Raw genomic sequence first — 22,708 nt, forward strand, 5'->3', positions numbered from 1 at the left:
TGCTTATGCTGTCTCTCTCTAAAAATAAATAAACTTGAAGTAAGTAAATAAATAAATAAAATTTTTAAAAATAAAAATAAAAGCTTCTCAAAAAAAAACCTTATAATTGTCATTTCTTGGGTACTCACAGCATGCCAAGGATGATGCTAACTGCTTTACAAGCATTATTCTATTATCCTTTCCAGATAGGGAGAAGTTTAGTTGCAGATGTGAACCAGCAACTGCTTCTGCCCCCAAGGCACTCAGAACTAGTGAGGGAAACAGGTAAACAGGTCTTGACAACCAGAGTCACAGATGCTCTGATAGGCGGAGTATAGCGGACTGGGAGAGCCCAGACTCTGGTCAATGTAAGCTGGAGGAAGAGGACTCAGGGAAGGCTTCCTGGAGGAGTTGACCCCAACGTAGGATTGCCACTGGGTCATAACTTAAGGTAGGACCCTCATGGCCTAACATGGCAGGTCTGTGTCAGGCCTCCTGAATGGAAGAAGGGACAAAGTACTAGGGACCAAGGGCCACCAGCTTCCTGTTAAGGAAGGGTCCCGAGAGTCCTCGCCCAGGCAGCTCTAGCAGGTGGGCGTGGTTACGGCGTGGCGCCCGCCGACGCGCGCGGAGGAGGCGGGGCCGCGCCTGCGCAGGCCGCCTACTATGGCGGCCGCCTGAGCCCGGGGTTGAGAAATCTCACCCGGACTCCGTCCTGGTACTCGCGGCGGGTAAGTTCCTGGGAGAGGCGGCCGGATGCGGGGAGTGCAGGGAGCCTCCTGGCAGCGAGCCTGGCCTCGAGACCGGGCTCCCATGGACCTAAAGCCCAAGTCCGCTCGGTCTCTCTTCTCTTCCGAGCAAGGGTGTAGGGAGAAGGAGCCCTGTTGTCATGTGAGTTTCTGTCCCGGGCCAAAGCAGCCCCCTCGGTTCCGGATTAAGAAGGGAGAGCGAGGCCGAACTATGACTTTTGAAAGGGGTTCAGGGAGGAGGCAGGACGGAAAGAGCCCCGGGGGAGGAGGAGGTCTCTGGGGCCCCTGACCCCAACTCTCGGCGGTGGCCCCTCCAGCTTCCCCGTCTTCACCCCTGGTCTGTATTATCCCACGCCTGGCCACCTACTGTCAGAGAAAGCAAACTGCTTTGGGGGGGTAACCCTGACTGGGGAACCGCCGTAGAAACCATGACGGCGTCTTAGTCTAGCCCCTACAGCTTTTAAGAGCCAAGGACACACTTGTCAGCAGGTGCTGCGAGATGAACCTGCAGCCCCAAGGAAGTCGGAGGGGATCCCATCTGCAGTGCGGGTGCCCTTTCCCTCCTCTCCAGTGAGGAGAGCGGGTCGAGGCACATCCATTTGTAGCATTCCCAGACAGATACTCCGAGTCAGCTGTTCCCAAATGGAAAAACTTGTTGCCTTTCTCCATCTCCAAGCACGCTCGTCAAGAATTACGATTATTGCTATAATGACTGATACTTACTCTTGTTCTTTATTTGACCCAAACCTTAAAACTGATCCTCGTCTCGTTTAATCCTCACACAAGCCCCAAGGTATGTACAAGACACATCTATTCCCCCATAACTGATTCTAGAAGAAGCCCTTTAAAGGGGTTCCACTTCCTGGTTCTCAGTTGTAGGGCACATTTCCAGGAAGCCTGGGTAATTCGGCTTTTAAAACCGAAAATTCAACTAGCATTTAAGAATATGAGTATTATTTTGGTCTGTCTTTAAGAAAAGCTGATGTGTAATTGTAATATTACGCTTCTTTGTGGGATGTCATTTTTCCAACAAAATGGCACTATGGCAGTAAACAGTATCCTTTGGTTCAAGTTTGACTTTTCACAGCATCGTCACAGGGGATCTTTTTTTTTTTTCTTCCAAAACTATAGGTGGAAGTCCTCAGTTTCCCCCAGGACATCTTTCAGTGCTGGGAGAGCCACATCTACCTTTAAGACTTTCGGTCCTTTTTTGGGATCCAGCCTAACTTTTCCAGTCCTCATTGGCTGAGTGCTTCTGCCTGAGGATGGGTCATGTCTCCTCCATAACTTCCACTGGCATCATGAAATCATGCATCATTTTACTAGCTTCACAGCCTCCCTTCACAGCCCACTTGGCTCTGTCCTGGCTTACACTGTCATGTGGGAAGAGCCAGCATAGAGACTAATTTAACAAGGTGTCAGCTTTTTCACGAAACAACTGTTGGAAACTTTTGTGAAACTTCGGCTCCCCCGCGTCAAGTCCTTAAACCGAGGAACTTCTGTTACACGTGCTCAGATTGTGACAGTACATGCATTCAGATTGCAAGGAGAGCCTGTGTTATCATCCCGTTTTCCAGTTGAGGAAATGGAGGCCTGAGAGGTTCCATGACATGCCTAACACACACAGCTAGTGCACACACCTAAGCCAGGTAAGGAACAGTCCTGTCGAGGGTTATGGGCAGGTTTGGGCCGAAGGCCTGAAACCACCCCCAGGACAAGGAACTAACAGCTGTGGACCACGGACAATGCTCAGTGCTTTATGCCCCAGGACCCCTGCACAGTGAGAATATAGCTGGAGAAGCAGGTCCAGATAGGTGACGTAATTTCCCCCAGGTCTCATCACCACGAGGTGGGAGACTGGGGTGTAGACATGGGTCTGCTTGATGCTTTTTGATGAGGCGGACCACTCGGTTTGGAGGGGGAGCCTTTCTCTTCTGGCCACTTTGCCTCAGGCGTGGTTTTCCAGACTTCAGTTGTTGCTGTGTTAACCTGCATAATTTCCTCTATCTACATATCACCTGTATAGTGAGCGCCCCTTGGTTGCTTTTCCTTTGCATCTACTCTTTTTTTTTTTTTCTTTTTTAAATTTAAAAAGAAAGTTTCAAAGCAACGAAGGGCATTTGGACAGCTAGGGTCAATTTCTAGAATAAAAAAAGAAGTAAAGGGAAAATAAATGCAAAGCGCGAATTGAATTGACTTTGTAAATCCAATACTGTTTTAGGCAAAACCAGCTATGAAAGACATTTGCATGAGAAACGGAGATAGTTGACTGTGGATGGAGTTTTAAATGATACAAAGGAATCAATCATCTTAGATCTGCTAATGGTCTTGTGGTAATGTAAGAACATGTGTTAGGAGACAGATGCTGTAGAGGAATTTAGAGGTAAAATATCTAGAATTTACTCTCAGTTCAGGAGGGCAAAAACCCCAGTAGATCATTTGACCTCTTATGACAAGGTGTTGCTGATCATTGGATCTAAGCAGCGGGTATATGCCTGTTTATCATGCTATGCCCTCAGCTTTCTAGTCTGTTTGAAAATTTTCACAGTAGAAGAGTTGGAAATTAAAAGGGAAGGATATCAGTATACATGGAAATTCGGATTCCTTGCCATAAATAAAAGATTACTGTGCAAACACAGTACAAACAAAATAAAACAATTCTAGCTGGATTCTTTTGCCTCACGAAGGCCCTTGCAAAGGCCGTGAGACTTTCTCCTTTAGAAAAAATGAAGAGAATTACAAAAGGAAGCATTTTCTCCTGGGGTAATGCAAAGCTATTTAAGTATTTACACTGTTCCCCTTTGAGACCTGCCATCCTGAGGACCTGATCTTGCCTTCCAGGTGCTCCTGTCCCATGATTCCCGTGGAGCCCGGCCATGGTAGCTGGCCCCCACCCTGGCCATGGACGAGGTCACCTTCAAAAGTGACACTGTGCTGTCAGACGTCCACCTCTACACCCCGAACCACAGACACCTCATGGTGCGGCTGAACGGCATGGGGCAGCCTGGTAAGACCTGGGTGCGTGCAGAGGGGCCCAGCACCCTGTGGACCCCGTTTTGTTTGTTTTCTCCTACTCCTCTCTTTGGGGAGAAGATTGGGAAGATTGGATCGTTCAGCTGTTTTCACTCCACTTCTTTTTTTTTTTTTTTTCCAAGTGTTTATTTATTGAGTGCGTGAGAGAGAGAGAGACAGTGTGTGAGCCGGGGAGGGACAGAGAGAGAGAATCCCTAGCAGGCTCCACACTGTAAGCACAGAGCCCAACACAGGGCCAGATCCCACAAACTGAGATGACCTGAGCCAAAATCAAGAGTTAAGACGCTCAACCAACTGAGCCACCCAGGCACCCCAATCTCACTCCACTTTTTTTTTTTAATTTTATTTTTTTAATTTATCTCCAAGTTAGCATATAGTGCAACAGTGATTTCAGGAGTAGATTCCTTAATGCCCCTTACCCATTTAGCCCATCCCCCTTCCTACAACCCCTCCAGTAACCCTCTGTTTATCCTCCATATTTAAGAGTCTCTTCTGTTTTGTCCCCCTCCCTGTTTTTATATTATTTTTGTTTCCCTTCCCTTATGTTCACCTGTTTTGTCTCTTAAAGTCCTCATATGAGTGAAGTCTTATGATGTTTGTCTTTCGAGGACTGACTAATTTCACTTAGCATAATACCCTCCAATCCCATCCATGTAGTTGCACATGGCAAGATTTCATTCTTTTTGATTGCCAAGTAATACTCCATTGTACGTGTGTGTGTGTGTGTGTGTGTGTGTGTACACGTGTACGTACGTGTACCACATCTTCTTTATCCATTCATCCATTGATGGGCATTTGGGCTCTTTTCCATACTTAGGCTGTTGTCGATAGTACTGCTATAAACACTGGGGTGCATGACCTCACTCCACTTAAGCGCCCTCTTTCATGGAGTAAACTGTGCTTTCCTGAGCACCTACTTTGTGGAGGGGGAGAGGCACCAGGACTCGATGCTGGGAGTGCAGTAGGGGATGAGCCAAGCCCTGCCCTCAGGGAGCCCGTGGTCCAGGAGGGAGACAGGCTGGGGCTCACAGTGGCGCCCCCACCACAGGCATTCTGGCCCCCTTCATCGGCCCCCTGCATCACTTGTTCGCCTCCAGCCCCTCCCACCCGGGCTCCCTGGCTTTGCTCTGCACACCTTCCTCCTGCTCCTCTCCCCCAAAGCCAAGGGGGGATCTTTTGAAAATGCATATCACATCAGTGACCTGATGTAGACCCTCCAGTGACTCCCTCTTGCTCTTAGAATGCAATCAACTCTTTAGCCTGGCCCATGTGGCCCAGCCCGACCCAGCCCTTGCCTGTGTGTCCACACTGATCTTTCTCTGCTCCTTTCTGTCTTTTATGCGCTGCGTGCACTTCCTCCCTCAGTGCCTTGGCTCTCACCGGTTTTCTACCCAGAAGGTTCTTCCCTCCCAGCCCTGACTCCATGTGTCACCTCACACAGGTGTCCTCCCTGACCACCCTCCCTGGCTTTGATTTCCCTGTATTAGCCTGTCCTTGGGTGCAGTGCTCCCCTTTCTTTTTTTTTTTTTTTAATTTTTTTTTTTTATGTTTATTTATTTTTGAGAGAGACAGAAACAGAATGCAAGTGCGTTGGGGCAGAGAGAGAGGGAGGCGCAGAAGCAGAAGCAGACTCCAGCTCCAAGCTGTCAGCCCAGAGCCCAACGTGGGGCTTGAACGCACAAACTGTAAGATCATGACCTGAGCCGAAGTCGGATGCTCATCTGACTGAGCCACCAAGGTGCCTCTGTAGTGCTCCCCTTTCTTTGTGTCCCGTGTGGATCCTGAACTCAGGAGCCTGGGACTCAGAACAGATCGGTAACTGGCCTGGGGTCAGGCAGCCTGGGGGGGTGGAGGGCTTGCACCCCTGCCTCCAGCCCCCCTCTCTGGAACCTGTGCTCTTTCTGAAACTTGTCCCAGTAACTCTCTAGCCACCAGATGGGGGCGGCTACTTGGTGTCCTTGTCCCGTGCTCCAGATTTTTTTTTTTTTTTAAATGTGGATTTATTTTTGAGAGAGAGACGGAGCACAATCAGGGGAGGGGCAGAGAGAGAGGGAGACACAGAATCCGAAGCAGGCTCCAGGCTCCGAGCTGTCAGCACAGAGCCTGACGTGGGGCTCAAATGCATAAACCGTGAGATGATGACCTGAGCCAAAATCGGACACTTAACCAGCAGAGTCACCCAACACCCCCCCCCCCCCCCCCGTCCTCCAGATCTTAAGAGGTGGAACAGTGTAGTATGAAGGGCATCAGTTTAGGAATGAGCAGACTCCGGGTTTGAGTCTTGCCTCAGCCATGCCCAAAGCTGTGGGGCCTTGTCAACCCACTTAATTTCTCTAAGCCTCAGTTTCCTCATTTGAAAAATGGAGCTGGTGCCACTATCTTCATAGCAACAGGGAGGGCTAAGATAATGAGAGCTAAGTGTTTTCACGGGAGACGCTCATCACATGGTAGCTGCTCTCAGTGGCCCCAGCATCTGGGCTGCGTCCAGCGGGCCTTTGCTGCGGGCATTAGGATGCCTCCATCTGGCGTTTAAAACTCTGGGTGGAAATAAGATTTTCTGGAAGGAGGAGACACCTCGGAGACACTCTCCTTTTGTGTTCGTCTTGCCTTTCAGTTTTCCTGTCCCAGTTCAAGCTTCTGTGGAACCGAGACTCTCGGACAGACTCAGGGGCCGAGGGTGATGGTCGTGGCGCTCTTCTCGCCGAGGAAACGCCACCATCTGGACCGGGCAGTGCCAGGCCCCCTCCGGGGAGTGGCCACAGTGACGCCACCAGCCAGGTGGGGCTGGGTACTCGGCTGGACGAAGACGGGGATTTGGACGTGGAGAGGAGACCACCAACGGCTTCGGACCCCGAGCCAGCAGGGCCTCCGAGAGACAAGGTACATCCCACGATTCTAACGCAGGAGGAAGAGGACCCACTGGCAGACGGAGCACGAGAGAGCAGCCCCCAGGATATCGTCAGAATAGGTAAATGCAGGTCCGGTTTGCGCTGTGGGTCGCACCGCAGTGCTGATCACGGCCCAGGGCGTGGGCTGTGTGTGGGGGGCTCTGTGTGCAGGCCCAAGTCTGGGTGCAGTAGGACCAGACAAGGGACCAGAGCCAGCTCCGCGGAAACTGAGAGCAGGTGGTGCCGCTGCCAGTAGGGGGAGCTGTTCAGGACACACAGGTCCCCTCCCCACTGCCCCCAGGGTACAGTCCAGGCCGCTGGGCGTAGCTCGCAAGGCCCTGTCTGACATGGCTGTGCTCACCGCACACCCCTCTATACGCTTTCTTGCTGCGGGCCTCTGCTCTGCTCCACCTCCCTCTTGGAGAGCCTGCCCCCAGCCTTTGCTTTCTTAACACATTGCTAGTTGTTATATGTATCAGCTTAGCCATCGCCTCCTCCAGGGAGCCCTGCTTTTACCCCTCTTGCGTCGATGTTCTGATCCAACTCAGTGTGCTGGGGCCATGGGTCAGGGTAGAGTTTGTGGAAAACTTGGCCAGCAACAGGGAGCCATGGGAGATTCTGGAGCTGGAGCATGGCAGGGGGGGAGAAGTAGGTGGACCAGAATTAATCTGGAGGAGGCTTGTGGGCTAATCAGATGGCCTGGGAGCTAGAGGCCAGCTGGGAAAGGGGAGGCGGTGACATGGCAGGAGAAGGGCCGGAATGAGTTCTGGCAGGCATGCAGGGCAGCATCACGTGGTCACCGCTGGGCACAGGGGCTTGATGACACCAGGATTTCAGATCTTGGAAGCGGGCACATTAGAAACACCAGGAGCAGTAGGGAGCTGGGGCCGGAAGTGAGCCACTGATGTTAAACACCTGTTGTGTTTAGACATTTTATCTGCGTCACTTGGTAAAAAGGAGTCTTGACAGCCCTGCTCTGAGGGTCAGGGGGAGTGTACAGATAGGAGGTGACAAGCTGAGGCCATGCAGCTGGGGGGCAGTGAGGAGGTTCTGAATCCACGCCGTCCATCTCCACAGCCAGGCCTCTTTGCCACCCCGACACTGCTTGTTTTGGGGGAAAAGAACTCTGAATTGAGTCTGTTCGTTGAGATTCAGGGTCCCACAACCCCTGGCAACGGTGCAGGTTGGGGCCGGAGGGTCAGTTAGGGCCCTCTCAGAAGCAGAGCAGCTCTTCTCCATCCACGCAGCCATGCGACTCATAGTTGCTGAGTGTCTGCTTGGTACGAGGCTGACTGTTCTAGACCTTTCCGTTGGGGGTGTTGTGTAATTCACACCAGAACCCTATTCCATGTTTTCCATGGATTACCTCTATTCTTCACAGCCTTTCCAGGGGTGAGCATGCTCATTTCACAGATGTGAGATTTGAGGCTCAGAGAGGTTGAGGAACTTGCCCCAGGTGACACAGCCAGTCAGTGGCAGGATGACAATTCACACTTAGGTCTGTCTACACCACAGCCTATGTTCTTACTCAATGTCATATGATCCGAACATTGGAAGGTTCTGTTCTGGGGAGCTGTTGGCAGGGCAGTTTTGGGGAACGCTACGATGGCTCATTTTGCTCTCACTCGTCACTTAATTGGCTTCCCTGAGCAGAGAGTGGCCGACTTGGTTGTTCATACTGAGGGTTCGGCCTCTGGCGTGTGTGTGTGTTTAACATGCTGAGAATTTACCATCTTGCAAACTGAGAACAAAGTCCCACAGCTAAGGGCCAGTGTATGGCCAGGTTCCCGGCCAGTCCATCTCACGGACCTCATGGCAGGGTCCCTTCCTTTCAGCAAGCGTCATTAAGTCCTACCTGCCCCGAGGGAGGGGAGTGCAAGGCAATTAAATTAGCTTCCAGCAGTAACCTCTTGTTCCAACTGTGACGTAAGGGACCAGGTCTTGGACTCTGGCAACCGGCAGAGCTGGGCTTTGACCCCCCACCACCCTCACAAGCCTGGTGATCTTTGACAAGTGTCTTGCACACCCAAAGCCTGTTTTTGGACCTATAAAACAGAGTCCAGGATACTGCCTTTTGATGATAATGTAATAAATAATGCCCAGTAAGTGTCTGTACGGGGCCTGGTACAGAGCGGATGCTAAGCTGATGTCCATCTCCTGACCACCCTTTTCCTCCGAGCCATAAACCAAGTCATTTTTTTCAGGGTGTGGACGCATCTCAGAAGCCGATTAAAAAATACGGGAAGAGAATGGTTTCCAGGTCATTTCAAGGGATTGTCAAAAACTTAAAAACTTTATCCATGGACCTGCTAGGAATCCACAGACCCAAGGTTCAAAGTAAATTATGGCCATTTTCTCTGCTTTATAGATAAACTGAGACCCACAGAGAAGAGGGAGAGGCAGGGCTGGAACTCAGGCTGTCAGCTTCTGACTCCCGTGCCTCCTCCCTTGGCCACGTTCCCTTAACCTCTCTAAACTCTATGTCCTCATCTGTAAGATGGGTGTAACCACTTCTAGTTGTGAAGAACGAGGAGATGGCTCGCAAAGAGCTCTTAGCACAGTGCCCGGTCACATCGTTAGCTTTAGTCCCTGGGGTCTGCTCTGAGTGCAGGGAGGGAGGCTGGCTGAGAGAGAGGGAGGTTCCCACAGGTCTAGAGACATAGACTAGACTCTGAAACTTTGTCTCAGCCCATCTGCTAAGCCCAGTTTCTCATGGGCATAGTCCTCAGCATGGGAGGAGGCCCACGGGAGGAAAGACGGGCCGCACCCAGGGGATGGTGCGTGGTGGGGGTGCAAAGACTGGGGAGGGGGCAGGCCGGGGGCAGCCGACACCGAGGGTCTGGAGCAGGGCTGCAGAAACAGGACCCCGGGGAAGCCTCTTCCCTGCCACTCTCAGTTGCAGGTTCTTCAGCCTGCCAGAGGGGTCCCCTGCCCATTGTTCTTTACACCGCGTCCCTGGGCACCCTTTTGGGTCCAACCGCACACCCACCACTTACTAGCTCCGACCTCAGGCCGTCTGCTTCGCCTCTGTCAGCCTCCTTTCCTCATCTGTGAGATAGCACCCAAGCCCATTCCCCTGGTGGTTTTGAGGGTGAAATGAGAGATTGCTCTCAGAGCGTTTGGCATGGTGCCCGGTTCGGAGAAAAGGTGCTTTTTCCATAACTTTTACAACCACAGTGCTGCGCATTGGCCTCGGTGTGTTCGTCTGTAGGTGGGGTGGTGATGGCTACTTCACAGGGCTGTTGTCAGGATCAGGTACAACCTCGGTGGCCCCTGGCCTGGCTCAGGGGGCATCTGTCCAGTCAGTGTTCAGTGAAGGGACTCTGTTGTTGGTGGGTGGGTACGTGTTGGGCTTTGGTGGCCTGAAGGCTTTGGTGGCCTGAAGGCTAGACGTGGCCTCTCCCGAACCACCAGTATCCTGTCCAGCCAAGGTGCCACCAGGCAGTGCGTCAGTCATGCGTTCAGGGATCAGATTTTAAGTCTGCACCTCGGGCAAAAATCTTGGGTCAGATTTACCCTGGAGAAGCCCACAGAGCAGCGGTCCCGGTTCTCAGGAGGAGCGCACACGACCAGTCTCCCCGCTGGCCCGGGGAAAGCTGGCTGCCGCTTTGATTGAGCACGAGAGAGGTTGCCTTCTGTTCTGGACCCCACTCGTATGCACGGCTCTCGGCTTTCACGGGACTCCCTGAGATGCCGGCACTCTGAGAACGTGGGGACCCCCTCACCTCCTCGGGCAGACCCTCACGGAGGGCGCGTGGGGACACATCCCCGTGGGCCTCGGTCCCTGCTCCTGTTGTGAGCGTGTGGTCTGATCTGTGCAAGGCTGGTGGTCACACGGAGCTGCCCCACTGTGTGCATGCCCCCCCGTGCACGTGCCGTGTGCGTTTTCCTCTGGTGGCTGTCACCATCTTGCTTAGAAATATGGCAGTCGCGGGGCACCTGGGTGGCTCAGTTGGTTAAGCGTCCAGCTTCAGCTCAGGTCATGATCTTGCCATCCGGGAGTCAGGCTCTGTGCTGACCGCTCGGAGCCTGGAGCCTGCTTCGGATTCTGTGTCTCCCTCTCTCTCTGCCCCTCCCCCACTCACACTCTATCTCTCTGTCTCTGAAAAATGAATAAACCTGAAAAAAAAATTTTAAGAAATACGACAGCCAGCTCTGATTAACAGCAAGGGTATTTGCCATTTTCCTTTTGCCCTTTGGTCTCATATTTCTGTTCTCTCCCCCTCGCCCCCATGCCTCCACTGACTTTAGCTGAATATATTTTGCGCTTGAGAAGACTTCTTATCATAGTTCACCTAAGAAAGGATATAAGCTCCAACTTACATTGTTGACTTCTGGTGTGGTTGTAAGTGTAAGAAAATACTTGGAGGGGCACCTGGGTGGCTCAGTCGGTTAAGCGTCCGACTTCGGCTCAGGTCATGATCTCGCGGTCCGTGGGTTGGAGACCCGCGTCGGGCTCTGTGCTGACAGCTCAGAGCCTGGAGCCTCCTTCGGATTCTGTGTCTCCCTCTCTCTCTGCCCTCCCCCGCTCGTGCTCGCTCGCTCTCTCTCTCTCCCCCCCTGAAAAATAAATAAATTTTTAAAAATTTAAAAATTAATGGGGCACCTGGGTGGCTCAGTCGGTTAAGCGGCCAACTTCAGCTCAGGTCATGATCTCGCGGTCCGTGAGTTCAAGCCCCGCGTCGGGCTCTGTGCTGACCGCTCAGAGCCTGGAGCCTGTTTCAGATTCTGTGTCTCCCTCTCTCTCTGACCCTCCCCTGTTCATGCTCTGTCTCTCTCTGTCTCAAAAATAAATAAATGTTAAAAAAATTTTTTAAAAGAAAATACTTGGAATGCGTTGTGACTCCTACCAGCTTACAGTTGATCAGGACAACAGAAGTATGTTGTAACGTAACATGCAGTTATCGAGCATCATGAAGTGCCGTGCGCATGTTTGACGAGGTGGGCCCACGACCCACGGTGACCCTAGTCTTCAGGCTGTGGGTCCGAGACACCCGGTTTTCTGAGCAGCCTCAGGGCCTGCACTGTGAGTGATGCTCACCCACCCGCTTCCGTCCCAACTGCTGCGTGGCCTGTGTTTCTGCCACTCTCTAGAACGCCCAACTTCAGTGCCCATCTGGCTGTGTTTGCAGATGCCATGCACCTCGTCTGTCTGTGTTCTGTCCGTCTGCATTTTCACAGTGGCCCTTTCTCTTTTGGTCTCCATCCTGTCCAGAGCACACCATGGCCACCCCCCTGGAGGATGTTGGCAAGCAGGTGGGTAGGCCCCATCCACTTCCTGTGGCCCTGTGGGGTCTCCCCAGAGCCTCACGTCACCTGTCATTCCTGGTCCGTGTCTCCTCCAGGTGTGGCGGGGCGCCCTGCTCCTGGCAGACTACATCCTCTTTCAGCGGGACCTCTTCCAGGGCCGCACCGTGCTGGAGCTTGGGGCGGGCACGGGTCTGGCCAGCATCATCGCAGCCACCGTGGCACGCACGGTATATTGTACAGGTAAGCCCGCCACCTCGGGCTGTGGGGACGTCATCTCTTCGCAGGGAGCGTGCTATCAGAAAGGGAGGAGCGGCTGGGAATTGGGCCTTGGCCGCTGTTGATTTTGCCAGCCCATTCTGCTGCTTTCTCCACCCTCCGGCCACACCCACAGTGCAGGACCCCTCACTCCAGGAGGCACCAGCTACCCCCCTGAAACCTCCTCTCACACCCCATCACCCTGGGAAAGAGCAGATGTCTCAGAAAACAGCGAGGAGCATACCTTTTATAAGGCTTGAAAACGGGTTTATCGTTTTTTTCTCGGTTGTAAAAATCTTGCCTACGTGTTGTGGAAGCTTTCTAGGGCAGCAGATACAATTTACTCATTTTGTTACCAACCCCAGATCCATTCAACAGTGTGCAATTTATGGAGCTCTGGCCGGCAGTATGTCAGACAGGGTCTTAGATGCAGGAGATCCAGGAGCGAGTAGAACAGATGAAGTTGCTGTCTGCAAGGAGCTTTGCGATCATTACACGGTTTTTTCCCTTGTGGTTTTTTTTTGTTGTTTTGTGGTTTTTTTGGAGCGTACCTACTCCCAGACAGTAGCTGAGATCAGACTGCGTATTCTGTGCTGTGTGTTGCCAAAAATGTTGAAAAACGTTTTTCCAAGAGCATTTTCCAAAGTCATTAGAAATTATTTATAAGTATGACTTTTAACGACCAGGTAATATTTATCTCTGGGCATTTTGGTGGTTGCCATGCGTTTTGGTCTTTTTTGTTTGTTTGTGTTTTTCACAGTTGTCCGTTGCACCGTGGTGAGCACGTTTGTGCCCCGTTTTCTCATAGTCCTCAGGCTGGACTCCTAGAAGCAGGCGTGACCCTTTATAAGCTTTTGCTACACATTGCCGAGGGATTTCTCTTTCAGTGTTTTATCTTCAATAATATTATACCGGCGTGGAAACTGCGAAAATATTACAGCAAATGCCGTGTAGCCCTCACTCCCCTCCCCGCAGTGATGACGTCTTACTTAACCATAGTTCGGCGATGACGCCGGCAGCTCGATGCGGGAGCAGCGCTCTCGGCTCCCCGCTGGCCCACACACCCTTTCAGAGAGTGGGAACCAGTTCGTAAGAGGGCAGTAGCTCATCAGCTAGTGTCGCTGTGCCTGACATCTTCCATGTCTGCTAGGCGGGAAGGGGCATCTGCTGCTGTGGTCTGCATCTCGTTGACGCCCGGCCACCTGCTCATGGTGCCCATCTTTTGCTTCTGAGACAGGAAAGGGAGGTTGGGGGTCGCCTGGGACGGGGCACGCCTGGCAGATACTCTGCACCAGCCACTGCCGGGAGTCCGCGGGGCAGCCCCCGCCTTTGCTCCATCACTGGGTCGTGTCGGTTGCCAGCGAGCGCTTCTCAGAGTCAGGCCATAATGCCACTCGCGGGTGCCCTGCCCTGTGCCTGGTGCCCAACTGCAGGACGTGACCAAGCTGTCTTACCCCTGGGAGGGAGGTTTCCTGGCACAGAGAAGAGATCTTGCCTCTAGACAGCACGCTGCAGTTTGCACGGCCTCTCGCGTGCTTCTGCACCTGCTTGTACCGTCACAGTGAGCCCGGGCATGCGCCAGGGAGCCGGGCACCAGTCTGTCCAGGTGGACAGACTAAGGCTAAGGTCGGGTGGCTGGCCCCAGGTCATACACACAGCTACTGTCATGTGGGGCGTGGGGAGGGCGCCGGTGGTTCATGGAACAGAGTTTTCCACGGAGCAGAGTTGTGAGAGCTCCCTCAGCAGCTGGCAGAGGGATAACTGGGGGCCAGCCCCAGGCCTCTGGTCTACCACCACGCCCCCTCGGCCAAAGCTGCTCTCTTCTGTCCCATTTTCTGTGTCAGAATCCCACACGAGATCTATTTGGACAAGAACTGCCCTAAATACTGACAAGCCGCTGGACTGGTGTGTGCAGTAGTCCCTTGAGCCAGTGGCCCAGGGAAAGGGACAGATGTGTCCCTGTGCTGAGCAGGGCACTTCCCCCACAACCAGGCTCTGCGCGTTCCTTGAGTCCACAGTGAGTGATGGGACAGAGTCTGGGCGTCCACAGCCGTAGGCCAGGCAGGCGTCACCACACGGCCTTCGGTGCCTTCCACACGTGCGTTCTCTTGACGCATGTTAGGGGTTTTGGTAAGTTTTGGTAAAATGCCCACACCCCGTGCCCATCAGGGATGGATGCACTGACTGTGCCTGGGTTCTGCTGAAATGGTGAGAGACGCCACCTGGTCAGAGCAGTGGGAGGCCCGTGACTCACGCGGCCGTGACGGCGAGTCATGCACGGGAGGGCACCCGCGGCTCGTTGGAACCCACTGTGTGTCTCGATTCGTCACATCCAAACACCCGCGTCTGTGTCACACGCGCTAACCGCACTGCGAGCCCTCACCCCTTCCCTCTGGAGCGCGCACAGAGTCCGTCCCCACCAGCACCGTCAACTCTTCCCTAAGGGAAAGGTCATCGAGAAGAGCCTCCAGGGGAGCACACTGAACCGTGGCAGTGCGCACGCGGGAGACGCTCTCCTCTTCGTCTGGTGCCTCTCTGCAGTCATGCTGTTGTCCCAGCTCTCTCCAGGCAGAAACCGGGGGATGACAGTGTGGTGACGGCTGGGGTCTTATGGCCTGCCGTTCTGTTGTTCCAGATGTCGGCGCAGATCTCCTGGCCATGTGCCAGCGAAATATTGCCCTCAACGGCCACCTGACTGCTGCTGGAGGTGAGGCCCGGTGGGTCTTCCAGCTGGGGGGAGGGTTCTCTGGCAGGTGGGACAAGCACCTTGTACTGTGACACTGGGAGATGGGGTCTGGCCACTGCCCTTCTGGGCACCGCCCTGGCTTCCCAGAGCTTCACGTCTGATGACTCCGTCCTCGCGCCCTGTCCTCCTCCCCGCATCCCCTGCCATGTCCCGCTTCAGCTCGCTCCCTCCTGGACATCACAGTGGCCCCCACCTGGTCTCCCAGCTCCTTGTGTGGCCCGCCCAAGGTGTCCTCCGGGAAGCATCTAGAGTGACGATGGAAGCCTGACCCCTTAAGTCCCCTCTGAAAAAGCTTCAAGGGTGAAGTCTGAGCCCCTCTGCCTCTCAGCCCTCGTGGTCTGGTCCCTGCCTGCTCCCCTCCCTTTTCCACTGACTGCCTCACTGGCAAGCAGGGCACTCATGTCACAAGTTCCTCCCTCTGCCCAGACCGTCGCCCTCCCCCCCCACCCCCACCCCCCGCACCACCTGCAGAATCCAGTTCATGTGACGGAAGCAGCGGCCACCCTCCCCTGACTATACGTGCAGACCCTTTCCGAGCAGCCGGGGGCGCTCTCCCACTGTCCGGCCGCTCCAGCCCACGGGCCTCAGGCCCTCCAGGTCTTCCACTGCTGTCTGAGTGCACACCGGACCCGTCTGCTTGTCCTGGATCTCGCTGGGGTCTGGCCCTGCCGTCTGCGACGCCTGCCTCACAGGGCTCCCTCCGTTCTGGTCACCCTGGCCTGTCTGAGGCTCCCCCCCCCGGCCCTTTGTGCTGCTGCCCCTAATCATGCTCAGACCTCCAGATGAGGTCCCAGCTCCCTACCAGAGCCTGGCTTCGCCTTGAACCACTGCATTTTGACCTGTGTGTGACTGGGTGACACCCTGCTGGGCCACGGGGCCTGCCTGATTCCCGTCACATTGTTTGTCGAATGCCTAGTCAACAAGGGTGGAAGGGGAGGGGCAGGTGTGACTCACCTTCTTTGGAGCCTTCCCTGACACCCCCACCTGACACCTGAGCTCCTCTCTCCCTCCTGTGCTCGGCTTGTCCTCATCACAGTGCCCTGACCCCTGCCTTGTTGGTGTGTGCCCACCCGCCAGTCTCTCCTGGGCTGCCGGTCCCCGAGGACAGGGACACGTCTCATACACCTTTGTATTCCCCGTGTCCGGTGCCAGACCTGATGCTTGGCGCTCCGTGCTGCCCAAGGGATCTGTGCTGGATGGAGGGATTTCGGCGTAGAATGGGAAGGCTTATCTTCTTCCCCGACTGTTACTAGAGTCTGGACGTTCTGCCTGGTTTTGCTCTTGCAGGCGGTGTGGTTAAGGTCAAAGAACTGGACTGGCTCCGCGACGACCTGTGCACAGGTGCGCCCCCCACCCCCGTCCCAGCGGACTCACGGCCGCTTGTCCTAGCTCCCTGTGGCCTGGGCTGAGCTGCAGGCTCCCGGCTGTGCCACAGCCCCTCGGCCCACGGCCACTTCTCTCCGTCGGCTGATGAGTGTCAGCTCCTGGCACCTTCCACCCGCTCTGTCACTCAGACTGGGAGCGTCCCCGTACAGTAGGCACAGTGGCCCCTGAGCTACAGGTGAGGCCTGGCGCTCAGGGCTGAGCACCTGCCCAGGGCTGGGAAGCAGCCTCGCACACGGCACTCTGTCCTGTCCTAAGGGCAGGGCCCCTGGTGGGGGAGTTTTCTGAATTGATCACCCGGGCTGTGTCAGACCTACATGCTTGTGTGAACTGCCTGCTGTGTGTAAAGTGTCCTTTCCCGTCAGGTGGGAGAGTCATTGCGTGTCGAGGGTCTGCCCATAGCCCCAGAGCTCCCCAGCCGCCCTTGAGGGCATGTCTAGTAACGCCTACTCCAGTGTGATGCCCTGGGAGGGGAAGCACCCTCCTCAGGGCCGCGCAGCAGTTCACGGGGCAGCAGTGCCCGCCCCTCGGTGGGGAGGCAGACCTCTGGCAGCCACGCGTGCCGTTGCTGGGTACAGCCCTGCCTGCTGGTGCCCGCCACTCCCGGCTGGCCCACGGGGGAAGGGCTGTGCACAGAGTGGCCTCTCCTCTTTCACAGACCCGGAGGTCCCCTTCAGCTGGTCGCAGGAGGATGTCTCTGACCTGTACAGCCACACCACCATCCTGCTTGCGGCCGAAGGTGAGGCATCCTGGTCGCAGCGGTGCCCCCGCCCCTCCTCCGCAGAGCCCTCCCAGCCCCCAGGCGCCCACCATGCCCGCCTGCGGTTTCCAGCCTGAGCACCGTCGCGGGGGCATGTTTCTAGGGACTCGGTGCAGTGCCGGGGGTCCTCCCAGGGGCAGATCTGCCCGTGGTGGTGGGTTTTCCCCTCATGCCTGTTTCCTTCCCTGCAGTGTTTTACGATGATGACCTAACTGACGCTCTGTTTAAAACCCTGTCCCGCCTCGCTCACAAGCTGCAGAACGCCTGCACGGCCATTCTGTCTGTGGAGAAGCGGTGAGCTCTGCGCCCCCCTTGGAGTGCGCTCCTGTCCGCGCCGTCCCAACGTGCATGCACGGAGCCCCTGCTGTGTGCCAGCCCGTGCTGCCCTCCCACACGTGACCTTGTGTCATCCCCCGGCCCTGTGTGTGCCTGCGGCCGCCCCCGCCCTGCCGGTGGAGAGGAAGGCTGAGGGGCGCCAGGGAGCCTGTCACGCTGGTCTGCGAGCAGACAAGCCCTTGAACGTAGCTGCACCATGGACACGTGGCCACCACGCTGTCCAGGGCCTATCTCTCTGAACGTCCCCTCCAGGATGCCGTCTGTCTCCTCAGCACCCCAGGCCTCTGTCCATCTGTCCTCCCTGATGCAGACAGACCCCTCCACCCGGAAGCCCTGGGGCTCCCGCTGAGGGAGTGGCGTTTCATGGTAGAAGCAGACACTTTTCACACGGTTTTCTCCGATCATGTGGTAGACCATAACTTGTCCTTTTTTTTTTTTAATGTGTATTTATTTTTGAGAGAGCACAAGCGGGCGAGGGGCAGAGAGCGAGGGACAGAGGGTCGGAAGCAGGCTCCGTGCTGACAGCCACCAGCCCGATGTGGGGCTTGAACTCACGAACCGTGAGTTCATGACCTGAGCCGAAGTTGGACACGCAACCAGCTGAGCCACCCAGGGGCCCCTAGCCCACAACTTTTCTGAAGGCAATTCAGGATATGTAGCAGAAGCCATAAAACCTGGGTGCCTGGCTGGCTCAGTCAGTGGAGCCTGCCACTCTTGATCTCAGGGTTGTGAGTTCGAGCTCCATGTTGGGTGCAGAGATTGCCTAAAAATAAAATCTTAAAAAGAAAAAAAAAGCCGTGAAACCAAACGTACTTAGTGAGCCAGCAGTCCGGCATCTAGAAATCCGCCCTATGAAAATGACCATGGCTGTGTCCACACCATCCATCTGGGCATATCGTTCATACCTAAAATGTCGAGGAGCCCCTTTGAGGCACACGTGACCACTGACAGCATGTGGATCTCATTTGGAGACTGGTTTTATAGACCACCCAGGGAGAACGCGAGACCGTCAGGAAAAGTTGAACCCCAACTGAATGTTGGAATGATAAAGAATTATCATTAAATTTGTTTTAGGTGAAACAAAGAAACAGAAGAGGCTTTATGTTTTTGAGATGCTTGTGTCCATCTTCGTGGGAGAAATGCTGTGGTGGCTGGCCTTAGCTATTTAATAATCCATTCTGGGTGTGCGAGGGGCCTCAGCGGCTATGAGCTGGTGGTGGTGCAAGTGGGGCTGTCCATCACACTGTTGGAAATTCTTCTTAGTAAAAGATGTGGGGAAGCAAAGGGAAAGAGGCAAAGAATTTGAGTTTGAGGTTGCATCGTGTTGCAGGTTGGGGTGGAGAAATGGCCGAGCAGCTGGGCCGGGAGGGCTCTGGAGGGACCCATTTGAAGTCGCCCTGGCCCACCCCCTCCCGGCAGCCTTCGGCGCCCACTGCTCTGAGGCCCCTGCCCTTCGTCCTTTGGTCACATATGCAGCCGGGGGCACCCCACGCGCAGATTCTGTGCTGGGGAAGTGGGGAAGCCAGCCCGCGGTGTTCTGTGTCTGCCTCCTGCACCACTTTGAAGTCCAGGGCGGGGCCCGTCTGTCGGGCGGTGGTATCTCAGGCACCTGACTCAACTTCCCTGAGCCCCGGTTCCCGCGTCTGTGAAGTGGAACCACCTCCCGGGCTCCCCTGCAGATTCGGGAAGGAAGCGCGCCCAGTGCTCAGCACCAGTAGGCGCGCGGTGAAGATCCACCGGTGGGGAGTGCGGTCGGGGAGGCGGCGGGAAGGCGAGGCGAGTGTGTGTCGCCTGCCTGTTTGCAGGCTGAACTTCACACTCAGACACCTGGACGTCACATGCGAGGCGTACGACCACTTCCGCTCCTGGCTGCGGCGGCTGGAGGGGCTCGCGGACGGCCGGCTGCGCTTCGCGGTGGAGCGGGTGGAGGCCTCCTTCCCGCAGCTCCTGGTTTACGAGCGCATCCAGCAGCTGGTAGGTGCGGGCTGTCACTGCCGTGCGCGACGCCGCGGACCCAGGGCCACCACACGCGGGCGCCGCACCCCGGTGCTGCCGGGGCAGAGGGGCGGCTAGCACCAAAGACGGCGCTGGGGTCTCCCCATCCTGAGGGGCCACCGTGTCTGCACGTGGGCCTGCGGGCCGTCTGTCGCCCTGGACTTACAGGGCGCTCTTTCCCTGCGGGCGGTTCCTGCTGCGGAGGAAGTGGGCCAAGCACAGGAGGCGGCTGGGGTGCAGGAAGTCCGCCGGGGGCACGTGGTGGGGTTCTCGATGCAGGAGCCCCAGTGCTGGAGGCCACACCTTCGCCATGGACATGGGCTGGCCTCCCAGACTGGGCAGGCTTGTCTAATGGCCAGTGGCCCTTCCGACCAGGCCCGCTGGGTGCATCAGACTAGGCCTCTGAGGAAGCCTCCCAGTAGCGGTACACGGGTCGGGTACCGGGCCGAGCTCCTTCCTCCCCGGCCTCAGCTGATGCCGAGACCAGGTAAGTCACCCCGCCAGGCAGCCACGGAGCTGGGGCCCAGCCGCTTCCTGTTACAGCTTTAAACCCCCCTCATGGAGGAAATCTGAGAAGTCAAAATTACCCTTGATAATAATCACTTAACGTAACTGGGAGCTGCAGTCCAAAGGTCCAGGATTAATGTCTTTTGTTCTCCTTGCCTGTTGGCTGTGGGTGCCCCTTCTCCGGGTGCTTGGAGACCAGGTGTAGTTCTGAGGAGGACAGGGGGGAGGAGGGCCAACAGGGAGCCCAGCCCGCCCAGCAAGCACGGCGCTGAATCCGTGTGGTTGCCGCACGTGAGGAGCCACCTTGTGCTTCTGGCTCCACTGCCTCCGGGCCGCCCCCCACAGACAGCCAACCGTCCTCTGCCCGCGAGGACGCCGGGTTTCCACCGGGAGCTGGTGTGTGTTTGCACCTTCTCCGCCTGCCTGCGGTAGGAGGAGAGGCACGCGGCCCGGAAAGTCAGCGGCCACGGGGCATGGCACTTAAGAGCTCCCCAAACGGGAAAGCGGTGGCTGGCTGACCCTCTTCTGGCCCATCTCGATTGTGTGACGTCCTCTCGTCCGTCCAGCTCCTCGCTCTCCTGTGGCGAGGCAGAGCGACAGAATCAGGAGGCGCTCCCCACCCTTGGGGCAGCTCGTGTGCTGTGTGCTGTCCTCCGTGGTGAATCACTTGCCTCTCTGACATCGTGAGGTCTCCTTTGCGCCCCTCAGGAACCCCCGCTTTCTCTGTTTGCTGCAGGAGCTCTGGAAGATCTTTGTGGAACCGGTGATGTGACCCACCGCATCCCCAAGCACGGCTTCTCGACTGTTCTTAGAGTACATCTCTAATAAAATCAAAAGCTCACAAAGTGATGTGCTTGAGATTTTATCGTTTTAAAAATGTGGCACGTGTACGTTACAGGCCTCAAGACTGTTTTCTGGGGGCCGTTGCTGCCTCCCAGCAGCAGCCGGAGAGCGTTCTTGCTCTGGGCTGGAAGTCGTGTCGTTGCCCGTGTTTTCCGTGCGGCCAGCTCGTCATGCGCACTCCAGGGCCGTGTCGAGAGCTGCAAGCTGGCTTGGAATCAACATTCGCAACTTGATTCCACTTGAGTGGACTACTTGGAGGGCTCCTGGGGGTCAGGGGACCCAGGGCCCGGCCCGGGGCATTTAGTGCCCCCCTCTGTCACCTGCTCACAGATGTGTTTAATGTCCACGCCACACCGGTGGCAATAACACCACACAGAGTGAGGCAAAGCAGCCTCATTTCCTTCCAAGGCTGCCTGTGATCCGTTCCTGTCCCTCTGGGGAGGCCCATTCAGAGGAGGCGGCAGGAGCTGGCCAAGTGACCTTTATTTTCTGCTTTAACTCTTTGTAACCAAAATCGTGGGAGCCCAGAACAGAAAGAGCCGCTCTTCCCCACCCTGTGTGGCTGCCCTGGGGTCCGTGCCATGATCTGCATCACAGCCTTCCCTCCCACAGCCCGGCTCCTTCCCCTCCTCCCCTGGGGCTCCCTGCTCGGCTTGTATCACAGGAGCACATCTCCGTCTGATTTTTTATGTTTTGCTCTTTGGTCCTCCTGTCTCCACCCCTTCCTGTTGCTTTATGACCATTCCCACCATCTCCCCCTCCTCCTCCTTCCGGTCCGGTCCCACTTCCTGCTGCCTGGGCCCTCCCTGCACATCCTGTTCCCATATTGCTGCTCCTGCAGGCCTGGACCCCGGGCCCAGCATGTGCACCTCCCTGCCTGCCCCACAGCCCAGATTGCTCCTGGCATCTCTCCGGCTCCATTCGGACACCAGATTAACTCACCTCATCCTCCCAGCCGGGACGTGACATTAGTAGTCTGGTTACATCCATCGAACAGTTGAGAAGACATCGGCTCTAAACAGAAAAAATGTCCACAGGTCAGGGCCCTGTCTGGCTTAAATATCCACATATTTCTGGCACACAGTCTGGCCCAAAGTAGGTACTCAACACAAACTGTTGAATGAACAATTAATAGGAACTGTGGCTGGGGAGAGGGTTTCCCAGTTGCAGACATTGTTACCTCCAGGGGCCCTTGGCAGTGTTTGCAAAGGTTTTGGTGGTCACAACTCCGGGAGGTGGGTGCTACCAGTCGGGGATGCTGCTAACGTCCTGTAATGCACAGGACGGCCCCCAGGGCGGCAGCGCTGAGGGTCAGAGATCTGGATCAGGGAGAATGTTAGCTTGTTTAGGAAAAAAAGACGGATCTCAGCTGAACGTGCAATGAATGAGTCTCACCCTCCCCTCTGGGAGTGGGAAGGAGATTCACACACATCGTCTCTAAGCCTTACAAAGACCCTAGAGGGCAGGAGTGATCCCCCCTTGACATGAGAAGTCTGGAGTTCAGAGCAGTTAAGCCACCTTCCCGACATCACAGAGCTGCCAAATGGCAGCGTCGGGCTCGGAGCCCATACTCTCCACGCTTTCCCGTGCCAGGTTTCCCCGGCCACCGGTGGCAGCAGCCCCAGCCCCAGGCCTGACGCAGATTCTGCTCCTTGACAAGACCCCGGTGATTTGTGCACGGTGAGTGGTTCAAGATGCACAGCCTTTGAGCTCTTCCCATTTCCCGAGGTTCCAACACAAAACCCTCCCTGATAAAATTGCCGTAATTAAACAGTCGCGAATCACAACAGGATATGTGAATAATGAGTCCTCAAAACAGAGCCCCATGAGACCAAGCCCCCAGCTGGCCCCGTGTCAGCCCTAACTGACGTTTTCCCAGCCCTTGTGGGGACAAGCCCATAAATGTAAGCGGCACCAAGCAATAGAGTCATCGCTCCTTTCACCTGGCACATTAGGGCGAGAAAGCACTCCGCCTGAAAGCTTC

General features: G+C 55.6%; 1 protein-coding gene across 3 annotated transcripts; it reads left to right on the plus strand.

Moving 5' to 3' along the window:
* The first annotated feature begins 623 nt into the window (after positions 1-623).
* Positions 624-20,727, plus strand: METTL22 (methyltransferase like 22). Of its 3 annotated transcripts, none has more exons than XM_030301373.1 (12): positions 624-710; positions 3,570-3,735; positions 6,376-6,729; positions 11,865-11,905; positions 11,995-12,139; positions 14,790-14,861; positions 16,188-16,241; positions 16,942-17,022; positions 17,235-17,337; positions 19,185-19,353; positions 19,750-19,861; positions 20,618-20,727. In XM_030301373.1, the coding sequence occupies exons 2-12, from the start codon at positions 3,630-3,632 to the stop codon at positions 20,704-20,706; spliced, it is 1,326 nt and encodes a 441-aa protein (XP_030157233.1). In that variant the 5' UTR covers positions 624-710; positions 3,570-3,629; the 3' UTR covers positions 20,707-20,727. The 3 variants fall into 3 exon arrangements, with proteins under 3 accessions (XP_030157233.1, XP_030157235.1, XP_030157234.1); XM_030301374.1 differs by lacking the exon at positions 624-710 and adding an exon at positions 1,874-2,377; XM_030301375.1 differs by lacking the exon at positions 19,750-19,861 and having other exon boundaries at positions 20,618-20,726.
* Positions 20,728-22,708: the final 1,981 nt, after the last annotated feature.

The sequence above is a fragment of the Lynx canadensis genome, chromosome E3 (assembly GCF_007474595.2).
Source record: "Lynx canadensis isolate LIC74 chromosome E3, mLynCan4.pri.v2, whole genome shotgun sequence".
In the NCBI taxonomy this organism is placed as follows: Eukaryota; Metazoa; Chordata; class Mammalia; order Carnivora; family Felidae; genus Lynx; species Lynx canadensis.

Excerpts from the sequence above, each read along its gene's own strand:
- METTL22 (XM_030301373.1), top strand. The coding sequence starts at position 3,630 with ATGGACGAGGTCACCTTCAAAAGTGACACTGTGCTGTCAGACGTCCAC. Across the intron at positions 19,354-19,749 it reads ACGAGCGCATCCAGCAGCTG|GCCCGCTGGGTGCATCAGAC; the intron begins GTAGGTGCGGGC and ends CCTTCCGACCAG. Across the intron at positions 19,862-20,617 it reads TCAGCTGATGCCGAGACCAG|GAGCTCTGGAAGATCTTTGT; the intron begins GTAAGTCACCCC and ends TGTTTGCTGCAG.